Below are 18,440 nucleotides of genomic sequence, written 5' to 3'. Positions count from 1 at the left end.
GACAGAAAGTAGAATAGTGGCTGCCAGGGGTTGGGGGGAAGCAGTAATGGGGAGTTATTGTTTGATGGGTCTAGAGTATCAGGTGGGGAAGATGAAAAAGTTCTGGACGTGGATGGTGGAGACAGCTGCCCAACACAGTGAATGCGCTTAACACCACTGAACAGTACACTTAAAAATGGTTAAAATGATAAATAGTAAGTTATATATATTTTATCAAGTAAATTTAAACATTAAAGAGATTCTAAGGGCAAAACCCCCTTCTCCTTAAATCCAGAGTCTACCCACTTCACAGCCCCGCCCCCGTGGCTCATGCTCCGCCCTCTCTCTCATCGGGATTCCCCCCCACGGCCTTATCATGTGTGCCTTTCCTCCTGTTCCCATAGCAATCTATCCTCAACACAGCACCCAGAGCAATCATTTAAAAAGCCAGACTGTGACTGCGCTCAACCCTCCAGGGACTCGGGAGTCTAAGCGCGTCTTTACAATTGTCTCTTGGCCCGGGAGGCTCTGCCCCATCCCTCTAGCTTTTTTACTACTCGCTCCCTCCCGCCCTCGTTCTGCTTCCACACTCTGGCCTCCTCAGTGTCTCAGCACTTGGCCATCTCTCCTGCCTGCAGTTCTCTTCCTGCAGGCCTCCTCAGGGCCTGCTCACCCCACTTCCGGTCTCTGCTCGAAGGTCATCTTTGCAGCGATCTCCCACGGCCACTGCACCTAAAGCAGCACCACACCGCCACTGCAGTACTTTCTAGCCTTTCTCCTGCACTACAGTTCTCCACAGCACTTACCATCCGCACGCTCTAGAATACACTTTTGTTTTTCTCTCTTTCTTCTCAAGAATATACGCTCCCGAGGGCAGGCCTTTTCTCTTTTGTTCACTGCTGTATCTCCAGAACCTAGACTAGTCCTTTGATATATATTTGTCAAAAGAATAAATTATCTAATCAAAGATAAGCACACAAATTAAGGGTAGAAAAAGACTGGACTCATAGGTTTATAGGGATTATTTTTGGGTAGTGAAGCTGTTGTTTTTTTCCCTCTTTTTGCAGAAGTTTATTTAATGACTGTAAGTTAATCATATAATTGAAAGCTTTTTATTATGAATTTTATTTAAAAAGCAAAAACATCAATTTTTACTGATGTGGGAGGTATTCAGAGGAAGAGGCCAAGGCTACAGCTAGCCAGACGAGGGAGGGTGCATTGTCTATGACCCATTTCCTACTCCCGGTTCACCAGCTGAATCAGAAAGTGAAGAATAAGAATTTAGGGAAATACTGTGTGTGGACACGTTTGTCACCATGGACATTGCAGAGTTGGGAGGCATTTGAGGGGACATATACTCAATGGTATCTGTCTAAACGGTACAACTAAACAGTTATAATAAAGCTGCCCTTTTCAGTCACACTCTAACCTTTTTCTGCACTTAGAATTATTTTCCTAGGTTAGATCACAATCACAAGGAGAAGATGTATTTTTTTTTCTTTTCCCCCAAACAGTTCTCTAATGGAAAGAAGTGATGATTTAATAGTGATCCTCTTATTCAGAGACATGGTATGTTTATTTATTCAACTCGTTTAAAAAATATTCTCTCATTTTTGTCAAATTTTCCAGTTTTTTTTCCCATTAACCATACACACATCTGGCTAAAGTCTCTCCTTGTTGTTGTGAATGAGACCTTTCAAATTTTTTGGGTAGGAGGGCTATTTATCTTTGAGATTTAGGGCTTTTCCAAGGGAGTTAGCAAGTTTTGGAGAAAACTCCAAAAGCTTATATTACATATAGCTTGTATATCCTATTATGTGCTTCTTAGGATTTGGTTGGGTGTGGTGTCCAAGAGTTTAATTAAATTCGAGTTTAATTGTTCTTTCTGGCTCTGGCTTCTTTGAAACATCCTGGTAGAGCAACTCTTCAGAGATGATCTGTACTGTGATGTGGTTTTGTGACCCTCAGAACCCACAACTCCCACTTTTCTTTTGTTTCAGAGCCATCTACCAAGTTATGAGATCATTTAACTTCTCTTGCTTCCTCCTGTTTCAGTTAACCCTTTTGGTCTCCTCTGGAAGCATCTTGTTCATGAAATCATTTTCATCAAAAGAAAAAAAAAATCAGTGCTCAACTTCAGGTATGCAGGTATTGTTTCTTTTCATACAAACTTTCTGGATCTTTCCCACCAAGTTGTGGCTCTTCCCTCCCTACTGCTCCTCAATGCTTCGTCTCTGCTGTATCAGCTGAATGTTTCTTTGGAAAAGGTAGACTCTCTTGCTGTACTTCACTTTCAGTCCCATCTCATCCAACCACAGTTACCCATATGGTATCTTCTCCTCCAGCTCCCTTTCTCAGGGGACTGGGGGAGCTGACTCACTGAGCCTGAGATACAATGATACTCTTTAGTACCCTGAAAGCTGAAATCCACAAGGTTAACATCTATATTTTAATGGCAAAATATCAATGTTATATACACAGACTGCTTTTAACTGCATCGAAATTGTGGCTTCTCCTGGCAACACTGCCACTGATGTATGGAAATGACATCAGCTGATCAAAATCAACTCTGCTTTCAGATAATATATTACTGTGTTACTTGAATGTAAACTTGCAAAGGTTTCTTAAAGTGTCTTTGTGACCAAAGCCTGGGAAACACCATGGTGTGACAGAGATTTCCAAGTTGTGGGAGCCTTTCTCAGAAACTTAACCCTTTCTGTCTGAATTCGTTATGGTACCTGAGCATGGAGTTGAACTCAGAGGTACATAAGCAACACTGGGTCAACACTAAGTGGTGAACTTTGCACTCTGCACTTTAACCAGAGACAAATTTCAAGCTCATGCGAACTTTGGCTTGAAGAGGTGAACTTCCACTGAAAGCCTTCAGTGGCTGCACATCTTGGGTAGTGAGGCTCAAAACATCCCTCGGATAAAACCCAAAGACAGAGGAATACCCATGCCAAGTTCTATGGTCTGGAGCTTATCACTGAGAAAGGTCTTTGATGTCTTATTTTAGCTCAACAGAATTCTTGCAAATTTTCAATTATATTATGTGATACATATTCATGCCAAAATATAAAAAATGTTCTTCATCACTCACTAGCTTATTACTAGCATTTATATATCATGTCCTCTGACCTGAATCTGTATTCTAGTATTCTATGGTCTTAGGTACCTTCTGGAATACTATGTATTTCATAAGGAATTGCAATCTGCCACGGCTCAATGTAATGATGTAAATACATTCGGGTAACTTTCTGTGACCTGGTCTTTGCTACCCTTTTCAGTTTCAGCTCCCTCAGGAACCCCAACTTCCCTCTTTGCTTGGGCTGCTCTCTAGCTGGAAGGCCCTTCTTTCTCTTGACTTCCTGCACAGTGTGGGGAACAGCAGTACCAAGAAACCTTTCTAAACTCTCCGAACTGTAGCCTGGGGGTCGAGTGCCCTCTCCTCTGCTAGCCCCTGTGAGTCCTGACCATAATAACTAGCTCTTACATTCTAATGATCTGTTGATCTGTTGGTTTACTCACGACTCAAGCTCCTCAGAAGGACTCTCTTTTTTCAACTTTTGATCCACTGACACCCAGTATAGGTCTTGACACAAGGCACTCCATAAATCTCAGTTGAATTGAGCTAAATTGGACTCTTATATGGGATGAATTATTACTTTCTCCATAAAAATAGATAGAGCAGAACACGCAGAAAGTAACTAAGGAGAAGGGTGTTTCGGATAAACCCCAATATGTTTGCAATTATACCAGAAGCTCTTGATTACTCAGAGACAAAGAAAACCCTTGGCTTGGATTATCCCAAACAAACAAAGTCTTAGAAAATATGCAAATTGTTCCAAACAAAGAACATCTTAGAAAATATGCAAATCAGATGCCAGTTCACAGCGTTTATGTACTTTTTTCCCCCTTGGATATTCCTGGGTGGTGGTGAGGAAATGAAGGAGACGTGATCACCCTGTGGGACTAAGAACCAATATTCAATCTAGTTGAATGATGCAAAGAACAACCTTTGCATCTCCACCCTCTGGAAATAAATGATTAAAAAAGATGTTCAGAGGAAAAGGAGGAAGAGCTAGTTGGGACCTAGATCAATCAGAAGCTAACTTTTTTTCTTAAAGTAAAATTTGACTGTGTATCAATATATACTGAGAATTGAACATGCAAAATAGTCCTTCTAAAAAGGAATCAAGAGCACTAGAAAATGTATGGCTCTGAAACTTTATTTTCTAGGGATATAGTTCCCAGAACAGTAAAAGTAATTAAGAACAGAATTTGTTTTGCTTTGCTTTATTTTAATCTTTATTGTGCTATTTAAAAAACTTAAAAGTACCAGAAAAATGAGGACAAAATTAGTAACAAAATATTCTTTTTATTATGAGAATTATAATTTTAAAATGTTCTGATGTTACTAGAGAAGTTGTATAAGATAGGGCACCTTATCTCAATGCTCAATATGTTTACTTGTTATATCATTCTTACAAGTTTTTATAATTCTGTGATGGCTCTGTATTTTATCTTCTTAAAAACCATCTCATAAAGCATCAATTCTTTGATTACTAGTAATTCAATCTGTGAAACATAATGACCTATATTTCAGATTGTAGGAAGTTTTTTCCTTTAAAAAATTTACTTTCCTGCTTTATTGAGATATAATTGACGTATAACATAAGTTTAAGGTGTGCAATGTGTTGATTTGATATATTTATATATTGCAAAATGATTATCACCGTAATATTAACTAACACCTCCATTCCATCATCTAATTACCATCTGTTTTAGGAAATTATATTTTAAAAACTCAAAACTTCAAAAACCATTTACCTATGGAAAGACATATAAAAGCTAATATATGGCTGAGTAATATTCCATTGTATATATGTGCCACATATAGCTGATTCACTTCATTGTACGGCAGAAACTAACACAACATTGTAAAGGAATTATACTCCAATAAAGATGTTAAAAAAAAAAACCTAACATATGGCTTATGTAGAAAATTTATTGACTTTCATCGCAGAGACTTCTAGTTGCCTCCCAATATAGCTCCTCTCCCCTTCTTAGATGCAACCACTTGAATCTTGGCTGAACACCTTCTCCTCTAGCTCAGACTATGTTCCTCTGGCTCTCTTATTGCAGCTAGGTATGGTCATGTGACTAGCTTTTGGCTAATGAGAGCTAAGAGGAAATGTGGTGGGCAATGTCTAGGAAAGAACTTCAAAGAGAAAGGGTTAATCCTTCTTTCTGTTCTTGTTGGCTGGAATGTTGATAAAATGGCTAGAGCTTAAGCAGCCATTCTGGACTATGAAGAAGGACATGAAAGTTGACAGTGCAGCAAGACAGAAGAAAGCTGGTCCTGGATGACTGTGCAGCTGCCATACCAGTCCGGAACTACCTGACACCATTGGACTTTTTTTTCATATGAGAGAGAAATGTTTCTACCTTGTTTAATCCACAGTTACTTCTTTTTTTAACATAAAAAAATATGCCATAAAATAACTTGCTTTGCACGATACATGCTAGGGAGCCTTAGTGATAACTTGGAACCAAGCGGCTTTTGACCTCACTGACGATCTCTTTTCCTTACCATATCATGGAATGCAAGAATTGTGTCCAATTATGAGCTTTATTGAAGTAGATGGCACAGTGACATTCATGGTTTCTTTTATGAGCATTTTTGATTGCTCCCTGGCATGCAACTCAAAAACAAGCTGTACTGGTCTTATGAGCCAGAGTGCTGAGCTTAGAGGGGTGATATGCTTTCTGCATATCTCACTGGCTCCATCTCATAGGGCTCTTTCCCACTCTCTCTGCTCCAGCTACACTGACATTTTAGTCTTTGAGTCTACCAGGCTCATTCCTGCCTCAGAGCTTGGGCACGGGCTGTTCCTTCAGCCCTAAAATGTTCTTCTTCACATGAAGGTATCTCCACATCATTTGAGTTTCCGCTTAATCATCTGTTCTCCAAAAACACCTTCCTGGAGCAGCCATTATAGTCCTGTCCCTTACAATATCATCCTGTTTTCTTCCTATCACTTTGCGAAATTATCTTTAGTCATTCAACATTTAGTCATTTGTTAACCAACTTAGTGACTGTTTCTCCCTCTCCCTCCTTGCTCCTCTCAACCTGAACGCTAATGGGTATCTTGTCTAATTAACCCATTACCTTGACACGGTGCCTAGAACCGATTAAGCACTCAATAAATAATTACGGAATGAATGAACGCGAGAATGCACTGACTCCAGAGAACAGCCAAGGTTCTGCCGTACTAAGAGCAGCTTTGCTCTGCTTTCCATGCCCTGCTCACGGTCATGGCACTTGGGGTGCACCACGTCATCCCTCACATTTATGACGTCAACAGCCCATCAATAAAAAAATGAGATCCTTAAGGGAAATGACCAGTTCTGTTCACCTCTGCATCCTCCACTGCCTAACAAAGAGCCTGTAACACACATACACTAGAGACTCATATTATTTGCTCTGTATTGTAGGAAAGGGTGCTGTGTCTACAAAAAGCGATGCCAGCTCTCATAGTGACTCTAAAGAGAGCTCTAACTTTAAAATGTGTGCCAGTGTCCTGATTTGCCATTACATTTGTCACATCCACGTCTCTCTTTGCTTCTCAGCGTTTCTACAAGGCTTCTCTTTACAAAATGGGCTTGGAAGTGGCTATGCAGCCAGCTTCTTTAAGACCCGTGATGGTCTGCCTGTCTCATTCACTGTCAGGGCCTGGACCAAAGGCATGTTTTACTGGATGGGATCCCAACTGTTGGCTCATTGAAGAGCATCTGACAGAGTTTAGGGTTCTTGTTCCCTCCAGGCTACTTGGCTAAAGCCAGTAATCTTGCATGAAACTCCTTCATATCATAACACTGCTCCACCCTACCCGCAAGGCTTGGTCTTGTGACCAATAATTTATTACATGCTATCTAGGTAATTAAAAGCTGAGAGATGAATAAGGACTATTTTAAACCAGGAAATTCCTCATATGCAAAGTAATTCATTATGCTGGTAAAATGGGCAACAGCACAACTTAGGAAAATCATATCACTAATGTGGTTTATTAATACCTTTCCTACAGGGGTGACACTAAAGGGTTCAACAAAGATTTTTATTGTTTTTCAGAGAGCCTTTACTAACCTCAATCAAGAGATCTGAAATTCTGTAAAACACATGCTCGTTCCTTAACTTCAATTTCCTTCAGTAGTTTTATAGATCCCTCAGGCCAGGGAGAGCAGAACCAGATGCGCTTGGGAAGACTTTACAGTGTGTGTCTGCAACGCCGCGATACATTGAAAAGTTCTGCCGATACTAAGCTTCTGGTATTAATCGTGATATGAAATGATCCTTGATGTAGCTTGTTTTTCACTTTGTAATCTGGTATACTAATCATAGTGCCTAAAATATTTTCTTCTGGAAATTCAAAAAATACCCAGTAACATCATCTAGACAAGTCGAAAAAGCAGGCCAGCACATGTTTATATAACATAGCACTTCTCCCCAGGGCCTACCTTGCCCCATAAATTGTGGTACTGGTGTGAAAAAATACAAGTCAGGTCTGAAAAAAAAAAAAAGGCCTTCTCTTAAATCACAACCATATTTGTGAGAGGAAAGGAAGACAGAGACAAATTTAAAGTTGCAGTCAAGCTTGTCACGCTCTTTTCTTTTTATTTGCCTTTCCTAAATAATTTCTTATTGTCGCATTTCCCACCTTTGTAGAATCCACTCTCCCCCTACCCTGATGTCATAATTCTTTTTTAATTGTTAAATAGTTCAGTCATTTGTGGTACTGGGATACTTGTTAATCATTATCATTTGAATCATTATTAGGGGCAGAGATGTAGAATTACTGCAGTGGAAACAAAACTATAGGAAGGAATGTTTCCCAAATGGCAACACCCTGCCCACCAACTGAGAACAGCCCTCCCTGGCTGTGTCTGGAGAGACTGCAGTCTGCCCTAAACGCTCAGATATCTGGGGGATGGATTTCTGGTAACTTCAGGCATGCAGAATGTGCTGAAGGAAGGGGAAAAGAAACGATGCCTGATTAGTGATACAGGCAGCTGAGCACAGCTGAAGATGGAAATATTACATGCAGATAACGGATGGCTTAGTTTACCAACCAGATGGAAGTAAGTACTTAGATTGGGGCACTGACACTAAAAGGAATTTATACCTTCAAAGTTGATAAGGCTGAGAGAAAAATGCAGAGGAATGAAAAGGTGAGAGAAGAAATGTAAAAACGACAGAGAACAGTGTGTATGGTGGTTAAGGGAAAAGACTGGCTGGGTTCCAACAGCAGCTCAGATACTTACAAGCTGTGTGACCTTGGGAAAATTATTTAACCACTCTGTGTCAGTGAAATGCGTAATAGGAACTACTTCACAGTGTTGTGTTAAATGCTCAGTGTTAAATGACTGAAGACATGAAAAGTACTTATGACAGTGACTGACCCTCAGTAAATGAGACCCTGCTATCATCTGAGTGGCAACTGTACATTCTCTGATGATGTGGGATGATGTGGTTTTCAATTTCATAGTCATCATTGCCAGACTTAATATGAGATGTTAATTGTTTGATCCAATTTTCCTTCCCGGATAAGTTTTTCTTTCCTATCTCTGTCAGTTTTGAAAACATAATACCAGAAGAGGAGGGGCCCAATTCCAAACAGAGCTCCTAAAAGCGAGGAGCTCTCGGGAGTGGGTCTGAAATTGGGATAGATATTTGCTGATCTTGCATAGGTCCAACGACTCAAGGCAGGATCTTCAATGACCCCATGACAGCTGGGGTCATTGTACTGAAGCAGGTACTCCCGTTTAAGCCGGGATCTTACGACCAGCCACTCGGCTTGTGCCTTCCGGGTTTCCAGATATATATATATATATATACATTTAAAAAAAAAATGAGCTGGGTATTACATATGCTGATATTGCTATTAAGAGAGGCCAGGATACAACAAAGTGAGGCAGAATTTCTATAAGTGTGTTGAGGGAGTTAGGTGGGTGTTGAGAAGACAGAATTAAAAATCTTGGCACTATTAAAAAGAGACGGGAATGCTTTTATATCTGGCTAACTGAGGGAAATTGATCACGGCCCTGGGTATCCTGGGAAATAGCAGATAAATCAGGGAAATAAATGGAATGCAAGGAAAATGGCTGCAAGGAGAAAAGAAAGCATTCCCATCTGAGAGAAAGGAACAGGAATGGGCCCTGAAGAGAAGGTATTTAGTTACTCAAGATGTGAGAGCAACCAATGGGATTTGAGAAGAAAACCTGGGATGAATTCTCTGGGTCACCTGCTATTGCTCTGCTTATCACAAAGGTTTGTGATATGGGTTTAAATGAAACAAAGAATGCCTGGTGCACAATAAATATTCCCTTCCCTCCCCCTCGTGGTGAGCAAGGATTTTCTTTCAACATATTGAGAGAAATGGCTCTCTCTTCAGATGGGGGCTACAAAGACAAATCAAGGACATAAATTGGAAATGACTGTAAAATCCTGATCTATGTATGAATATGTGTCCGAGCTGAATATAGAAGCATGAGATCCGTACCTGTAAGTTGCCTAACTTGTGTATAATTTGCACCCTGAGTTCCAGTTAACATTAACTGGAGCAGAATAGTCTGTGCCCTTCAACATTTAAGATACTCCTCTGGAGAGAACACAGTGAAGAGAAGTCCACAGAAAATCTGAATCCTAGGAGTTGGAAGCAACTTCACAGGTGCAGATGAGCAAGGCTCTGCTGAGTAGCACTACTGCCCGATACTGGGGCTGGTTACATGAGACCAGCATTCTGTTCTGCTGCTGGAAAGTGCCACGTTGTGGAAATCTCTGGATGTTAGCAAGATGTTCTTATCTGAGCTGAACTCTGCCTCTATGTCACCTCTACTCTATCATTTCTCATGTGTTTGTGCAAACAAGCCGCAGACGTAGAGAATGGACTTGAGGACACGGGGAGGGGGAAGGGTAAGCTGGGATGAAGTGAGAGAGTGGCATGTACATATATACACTACCAAATGTAAAACCGATAGCTAATGGGAAGCAGCCACATAGCACAGGGAGATCAGCTCGGTGCTTTGTGACCACCTAGAGGGGTGGGATAGGGAGGGTGGGAGGGAGGGAGACGCAAGAGGGAGGGGATATGGGGATATATGGATATGTATACCTGATTCACTTTGTTATACAGCATAAACTAACACACCATTGTAAAGCAATTATACTCCAATAAAGATGTTAAAAAAAAAAAAACAACAACAAGCAAGGAAAACAAACTTACTTCATGATCCTTTACTTAACATTTATGGGGCACTAGGAGCCTGACGCCATTATGTCAGAGCAACCAGTAAAGACACGAAGGGGCAGTGGACACGTGAGGAGGAGGGTGAGCATTCTGGCACAGCGGCTAGGGTGCAGAGGAGGAAGGAGGGAGGGAGACCAGGACCACCGACATGTCCACAGGGGGAAGGGACGTGGGGGAACCAGTGCTGTCAGGAAAAAGAAAACAGAGATTCCCTCGTCCACACAAATCCTTGAAATACCTGCAACGAGGGGCAGTCCCTTCAGACTTCTCATTTCCAGATGATACACCGCAGAGTCCTTTGAATAACTATGATCAGAGGAGCACCGGGCAGTGTATAAGGTAGCTGACCCTGGGACCACACAGCTAAGTCAAAGCGTACCTCCATCACTTAGTACCAGTGGGGTACCAGATGAGGTACTTAACTTCTCTATGCCTCTGTTTTCTCACCTGTAAAACAGGTATGGTAACAAGTTTGCTGGGAGGATCCAGTGCGCTGAGGACAAGCACGTCCTGAAGGTCACGGCCAACACAATGGCATCCACCTTGACTTCTTTTCCTCTCACTCCTCACGTCCAATCCGTCAGCAAATCCTATTAATGCTGCCTTCAGTCTAGATTCAGACTCTGACCACTTTCACCACTGCCGCCCTCCTGGCCCAAGCCACCCTTACCTCTGGCCTGGGTTACTGCAATAATCTCCTAAGTGGTTCATAACACAGCAGTCATAGTGCTGCTGTGAAAACATAAGTCAGGTCATGACACCCCTCTCTCAAGCCCCTCCAACGGCTCTTTATTTGACCAGGAGTAAAAGCCACAAGGCGCTATGGGAAACAATGGAAATCATGGTTCTCGGTTTCTCTTGCCTGCTGTGTTCTCTACAGCACTTACATCGGTCTATATATTTCACTTAATTATTTTATTTGCCTGTCTCCTTCCAGTAGAAAGTTGAGAAGGTCATGGATTTTTGTGTATTTATTCGCTAATGAATCCACAGTGCCTGACCCACAGAAGAATCTCAACAAATAATTGTTAAATCGATTGAATGAATGCACATCAAGTACTTAAAATGTTCAATATACCTTAGGTATTTTTGGTGTTATTTTTCCCAGATCTTGGTTGTCTTTTTGAAGAACTTCTCTATTGTGTCAATGCCTTTTAAAACCACACAGTACCTCATCCTCCAAAATATCACCTGAACCAGGATGGGGGGAATGGGGCTGCTATTTTCGGTCTTGCCTACCCATCTCTATTAATGCTGTACTAAGCTGGGCGCCCTTATTACGCCTTTAGAGAACCCAAACATACAGACATATTTAATTATTTAGTTTTGGAAGGAACTGCTGCCAAACCAATACAGGAAAAAACTGGAGTCCTAGGGGTATGGTCCTTGGATTAGACACTCATGACCCTGGTGGTGGTGACAGAAAGTTGCCTTCATCACACCAGGAATGCTTTGGAATAGCGTTATGTTCTGGGGGATGCCTTGTGCTGTGTTTCATTACACGGATTACGTAAAACATGTCAGGTCTGGGAATGCTTATATTTGTACTTATCCTGGTGTTATTTACAACACTATATTACTACATGTAATATATAATAATATATATGTAAAATATATTATAATAGTATATTGCTATGAAAGTTAACAGATGAACAGGTAAGTTTTATTCAGGATGGTTGGCCAATTATATACATACATATATACACACACACATACAGATATAACTACTGGCACATAAATTAATGTTTCACATATATGTATTTGGCTATATTCTTGACTGAAAAATAGAATTTTAAGATTAAAAAATGTAAATCTAAGGGTAGTTACTTCTTTCTGAAATTAACTGGATTGTAATAGAACTAGTGACTATGCACAATAAAAATGTTCAAAAATTGAGTACTGCTACAACATTTTTGGGTCCTAAAACCCTAGTGCTTAGGAAACAGTAAACGTAGACTATCTCTCCTTGGGAATGTGAGTGGCGTTCTTGTTATCTTCCTTTTTTGCAGTTGTTGTGAGGCTCATTTACACACACATGCACACCAAGATGCTTTGCAAACAGTTAAGTACTACATAAATGTAAAGTATTATTCTTTTCTTTAAATACATTAAACAGATTTACATTTTGGACAAGCTAGCCAAGCCTACAGCTGAATTAATCCATTCTTCCTATTTTTGATGGAGCACCAGCTATTTAAACATTATATTCAAAGTATCAGTAGCAATAAAACAACAAGAAAAAGAAGCCCTGTTAGCACTTTGCACTGTACATGAAGTGAACAGAAATGTGATGGGGTACTGACATCCATTTCACTTTGAATTAAACACAGCATCACCGCAAATCTCAAGAGATGATATTAAGTTTTGTGTTTGGGTAATACCAGGAATTCTACAGGCAAGGGTAGAATTATATTTGGTTGGCTAAAAGCCAGTCAAACTTCACACTTGTCCTAGAAGTAGGTGGTCAAAAACTCTGTTCTTGTCTTCAAAGCGATTGGCTACAGCTGCTCAAACTATCTCGATTTCAAAATCTTTCGTGTCACTCATTTTGAAAATAAAATATTCGGACATGAGGTAAAATGAGGTCTAATGAAAAAGATATTAAGTTAGAATTGACCTTGGGGGAAAAGCAGGTCGAATTGGACAGCGCACGTCAAATAAAAACAAAGAATAGAATTGGAGTTTCCAAGTGGCATCAGCAGACATACACAGTCTTTGATTTTATTTCTTCACTAAAAAAGAACTCAAACCAAGGGAAGGTGAAGATGCATTCACAGCTTTCCTCTGTTCTCCTCAAGATACACGCTGTAAATTTTCTCAAGTTCACAGTACATGTTTCAGAAGAAGCCTTCCCTTTGGGTGGAAGGAAGTACATGCTCCTTGATATGTCTGGTTTTGCTGTAATAGTATGTAATGCCTCTCTCTAATAAATTTAACCACAAAAATTTTTTTTTAATGTGCCTGCATTCTGCTAATTTATAAAAAGCAGGATGCTGTCAGATAAAATTTCATGAACATGATCTATAAACCAGACTGTCAAAAGTGAAAGGTACTCAGGCAGTACTTAGGGAAACAAATAATGGAAACCCCTGGAAAGGTTTCCTGTGACTGCAGGAAAACAATGTACTGTAACGGAGCTCACATTACCTTGATTTGCAAGTTACTGTGAGGTCACAGGAAATCCTGAAATGTTTTCCACATTTTCTTTTATACATTTTATGTCAAATTTCCTGCAATTGAAATCATACACCCTCCTACTGCTGGAATCTCTTCTGAACGAAAGGAGATCTTGTGACACTCCCCCACGAACACCTAATAACTCAATTCCTACCAGTGTAACAAGAAAGTGACAGACAGAATTGAAAGCGGACCATGATAAGGCTGAAATGTCAGATATCCTAACTCTTTCAAAATGAAAACCAAACTGATGTCATTAAGACAACTCTAAAAGTGCATTTAATCTAGTGACAGTAGCCTTTTCTTTAGAATAAGAGATAACAAAAAAAAAAAAGACAGACTGTCCCAAGACATAAGCTCACCATTTCCCCAAAATCTCTTGTTCAAAAAGTATGTGTGGATTGATGGTCTAATTTTAAAATGGCATCCTCTATATGGATATTCTTAACATGATTCAAGCTCCTGACAACCCCATTTTATTAACCCAGCTATGCTTACGAAAGGGTAAGTCAGATTTAAGTAAAACGTCCAAGTTTAAAATATTCTCTCCATTTTTATACTCACGGCTGTGGAGTTTAAAAATAGCTTTTAAAATTGACGAATACGATTTTAATATAAACCCAAGCCAAGTAATTATGGCTCATTAATGAATACCAATTTTTAGGGTTTGTTAGATCATGAGTTATTAGGATACATTACCTCTCCCGACATATCAGGGGCCATGGGGACAGCAGGCCACAGAGCTGAGTAGATTCCAAAAAACACCACCCAGAGTGCGATGCTGCCCCAGATCGCTATGTGGCTGAACTGTGAAGGAAGGGAATCTGAGTCAAAGGACTTTCAGGTAGATGGAGGACTCCCACACTGACAAAGCTTTCACACACGTCCTTATTAATTTTTTTTTACTACATCCATAAAATATTATCTATGGCAATTACTAACTAAATAATTGCATGTTTTAATTGGATCTTTCATTAAACACTCATCTCTTCCACACCAGTTAAAATGCTGGTGGTACTGGCATTTAGAACCGTTCCTTCTCTACCCGCTTTGGCGGGTCTCACCTTTCACTCTTCTCTTTTTTATCCGCTACCATCTTTAAGCCTCCCTAGTTTTTGCTCCACATGCTCTCACTGAAAGATGCTAAGACACTTGTGTGAATATTAATCTCTGTGTTGATGACTGTCAAATCCAAATTTCTTGTGCCCATCTTTCCCTTGAGCATCTAACTTTCTTTTTATTTATTGGGTGGGTCTCTCTACCTGGATGTGACTATACTTCAATACTAACATATCTAAAATGGAACTTGTTTTATTCAGACTGGATATCTACAAACGTCTGAGGACAAATCTTTCTCCGATATTTTTGGCCTTCAGAATCATTTTCCAATGAGTTTTCTGCCAGTCTTGTGACACACTCTACTAAGAAAAGATTCCTAGTCAATAAGTTTGAAGGCTTCCTCCCTTCCAGGGATATTTACAATGTACAACAATATATTAAGGGCTCTTGAGAAGTCTTGTGGTAAATAAACTTATTTAAGTTTTACTCAGTGTTTCCACACTAGAGTCTCTAGTTCCCCCCAGTCTATTTCTGACTGCTTCCCCCCCAACCCCCACTATAATTAACAACCTGTGGAACTAGGGTAAAGGGACACATGTAGTTAGAACGAAAAACAACAACAAAAATTAGTGACAACACATAAGTAAATGTGATAGTCCTCGGTTGTGACTAAAGATTCTCTTACCCAGGTCCAATATGATGTCTCCAATCCAGCTTTCAAACACACAGTTATGACCACAAACTAAAACAGAAGGGAAATGTTATTTTATTTCATAAATATGATAGTTCATCAAATTGGACTGGTAGATGATTCACAGCTTGACTTGTACGTCCAACAAGCAAAGAAACAAGTGAGTTAGCTGGGTGGCCATGCTCACGACCGGTTGGAAGTGCCATTTACAGCATCACATTCCCGACTCCCTTCCCTGCCTTCTCCTCTCCCTCACCGGCTGACAGTCCAGCCATGAGCTTCTGAGCATGGGCCTGCCTACTTCTTGCACAATTCATGAATAATGATGGAGAATCATCTATAGTAATCTTGGGTTTCCAAGCCTGCTTTAATTTTATTTTTTATCAACTGTAGTACTTAAAGCCTCCATTTTCTAAATTTTAAAGATAAACTGTAAAAGTAATGTAACTGGATATTTAGAAATCTGAACACTTACTCTGTAACTTTACTTACCTGAAACCCTGCAGAGTAGAATGTAAGAGCCTGTTCCATCTCCATGCTGTACACACCCATTGTCACTGGTGCCCATGCTACTAATTCTAAAGTAGGGGGACCCGGGTTTAAAGAACTGCCCTGTGTTTTCCACAGGATAGCATAATGGCTAAATGGAGTCAGACTATATTGCCCTGGAGTCAGACTATTTGTGCTCAAGACTCCATCATTTATTAACTGTTCTGATAAGGCACAAGGCAAATTACTTGACCTCTCTGTGTCTCAGCTCCTTCATCTGTAAACTGGGACTGATAAAGCTTACCTACTCTATAGGTAAAACACCAAGAACAGTGCTTAGCACTGCAGCATTATCTATTATTATCTATTTATAATCAAAAATATTAAATACTGTTAGTAGTCAAAGGAATTTGGGGCACTTTCAGTAGTTTGCTGGGATGGAAGTGTGACGCTTGCCTAGCACTGGTGATCAGTGGTGAGAGCTGCAAGGGCGCAGTCCTACTTTTGGGCACTGCAAGGGTCTGTACACAGTATTAGATGCTTTCCAGTGGCGTCAGAAAGTCAGGACAAAGTGAAGCATTTGAGCTTTCTCAGCGGGATATCTAACAGCAATTTAGGATAAATATCTGTAGAAATAAAACTCATTAAAATTTAAGTATTTAAGCTATATAAAAAATTCTAAAACAAGAGAGAGATTTTCACACAAAGTTAAAGAAATACTCTCTCTTAAGCCTTGGATACTTTAAAGTCCTTCGTAGACATCTATGCCATCTACTTTATTTCTAAACTTAGTCCATCAAGTATTATTTCTGTTTTGCACTCATGTTGTACGAGAACAAACCACCAGCCCCCGAAATGTGTTTTCCCTTTTTTTTTTTTACTACTTCATTGAGGTCAATGGAAAGGAGAGCCTCGATTTGCCAAAACCTTAATCCCTCTGTTACTTAATGGTCTTAACTTCCTATTATTCAGTTATTTAAACATCGTATTATAGTTTTTCCACCAACTGAGTCAGCCGTACCAATGGCCACTTAGTATTTAGGACAGCACACTGCCCCCTCTTGGGGGCCATGGAGAGGAAGGGACACTGGCTGGAGAATTCAGAGTTCAAGGTTGGAATAAACTTTTATTAGAGACTAACTGTGTGACCTTGAGCATTTGCATCCAAGTGGAGCTTTTGACCTTAGAGGGAAAAATGGTTTTAAAACCTTTTTTTGGCTCTTTAATGGCAGGGTGCGGCTCACACTCAACTGTGCATCTTCCGTAAGTGTTTGACATAGTGACTTAACACAGCGAGGTCCATGCCTTGCGTGGGTTAACCGTCCCAAAAGAGTGGAGATTTCTCTCCCAACTTTATTTTCATTAAGTTCTAGAATAATTATTGGTTAAACACCCAAGTAGAATGGTACTATTTGCCATAAATTTAGGAAAGCAAAAAAATATGAACAAGGGCAGTAAAATAAAACTGAGGAAGAAGGGACAAGGAAGAGAAAAAGGGAAAGTGAGGCAATAAGCGTAAAGAAGGAATATTGAAAATAAGAGCAACCAAAGGCCTATAAAGTCAGTGAACCTAAATGACATTTTTATACCCTAATATAAAATAATCTCTTACCAGTCAAAACATCTCATTTCATTTTTAAGAGGAAGTGTAAACAACCCTTAAATCCAGAAATACACACATTTAAATCTGAAAACGAGCTCATATGAAGATTCAATTTTATATGCAAACGAGGCAAATGTTCCACACTCACAGTGTAAACGAAGTTTCCCAACAGCAGGTAATCAGAGGTCTTCCCACTTCCAAATACAGTACCTGCATGAAAAGAAGAGAGACTTGCTAGAACCGAAAATAACTGAGGTCCTTTCAGAATCCTTTCAAAGACAAGTCAATTTAGGAGTGCTGAACAAAAGAAGGGGAACCAAGAGCCATACAATGGAGCCAGAAACGAGGCTAATTTAACAAAACACTGTATGAAGTCTCATAAAGTTGCTTAATATGGGTCACAAATGAAAATCAAATTTCCAACAGTCAACATGAAGAAGGAAACTGGACTTGTTAACCAATTCTCAGGGTTCGTGAGATTTAAAAAAAAAAAAAAATCGTTCAAGTGGAGCTTAATGTTATGGGCAGTAAGACAGAAGGCATTCTGAACCCTTAATACAGAACTTTTTAACAGTATAGATGAGGGCTTTAGGGAGCCTTCTTACTATCTCTCGAAGTTGTTGGCACTGGACCAAAAAAGCAACTTACGGAGGGCTGGGGAGCACCAATATAATTCCAGGCACATGCCTCTTTGAGGATCTGGCTGAATTCAGGGGTACATCTAAAGGTATTTTGTTTTTCTAGCAATGACTAACAAACATGGCTTTAGATGAAGGGAGTGGTACTGACAAACCAAAATCACTATTACTGATTAAAAAAAATCAAATAAAAAATTAAAAAATAACAATCATTTAATCATTGGTACCATTGAAAAATTTAAAACCTATGGTATGTGTCATACAGTATTTTACTTATGCACATATTTGACAATATTTATTCAAAGTCTAATATGGAAGTACAAAATATGTTAGAGTAAACTGAGAGGAGACACGGAGCATGGTGCTGGTATGAAGAAACAAGGAGAGCCAGGTGAGCTTTGGACATACAGACCAGGCGAGGTTCTGTTACAAGTTGTGTCATCTTGGTTTATTTATAATCAATCTCCATTGAATTCAGTTTCTTCACTTAAAAGATT

The 18,440-nt window shown here is 39.8% G+C and overlaps 1 protein-coding gene across 7 annotated transcripts in view; it reads right to left on the bottom strand.

Moving 5' to 3' along the window:
- The window catches only part of ATP8A1 (ATPase phospholipid transporting 8A1), a 237,728-nt gene that overhangs the window by 20,808 nt on the left and 198,480 nt on the right, over window positions 1–18,440 (bottom strand). For 6 of the 7 annotated variants that reach the window (XM_082464159.1, XM_082464158.1, XM_082464163.1 and 3 more), the window contains 3 exons: window positions 17,454–17,515; window positions 15,208–15,264; window positions 14,163–14,270 (listed from right to left, as the gene is read on the bottom strand). In XM_082464159.1, coding sequence (XP_082320285.1) covers window positions 14,163–14,270; window positions 15,208–15,264; window positions 17,454–17,515 — 227 coding nt within the window. The remainder of the gene's footprint in view (window positions 1–14,162; window positions 14,271–15,207; window positions 15,265–17,453; window positions 17,516–18,440) is intronic. The other variant, XM_082464162.1, reaches the window with a different exon arrangement.

This window comes from Balaenoptera physalus (genome assembly GCF_965194825.1).
Source record: "Balaenoptera physalus genome assembly, chromosome: 5".
NCBI classification, from domain to species: Eukaryota; Metazoa; Chordata; class Mammalia; order Artiodactyla; family Balaenopteridae; genus Balaenoptera; species Balaenoptera physalus.
The sequence above is the reverse complement of the archived record's forward strand: the minus strand, read 5'-3'. Positions and strand labels throughout refer to the sequence as shown.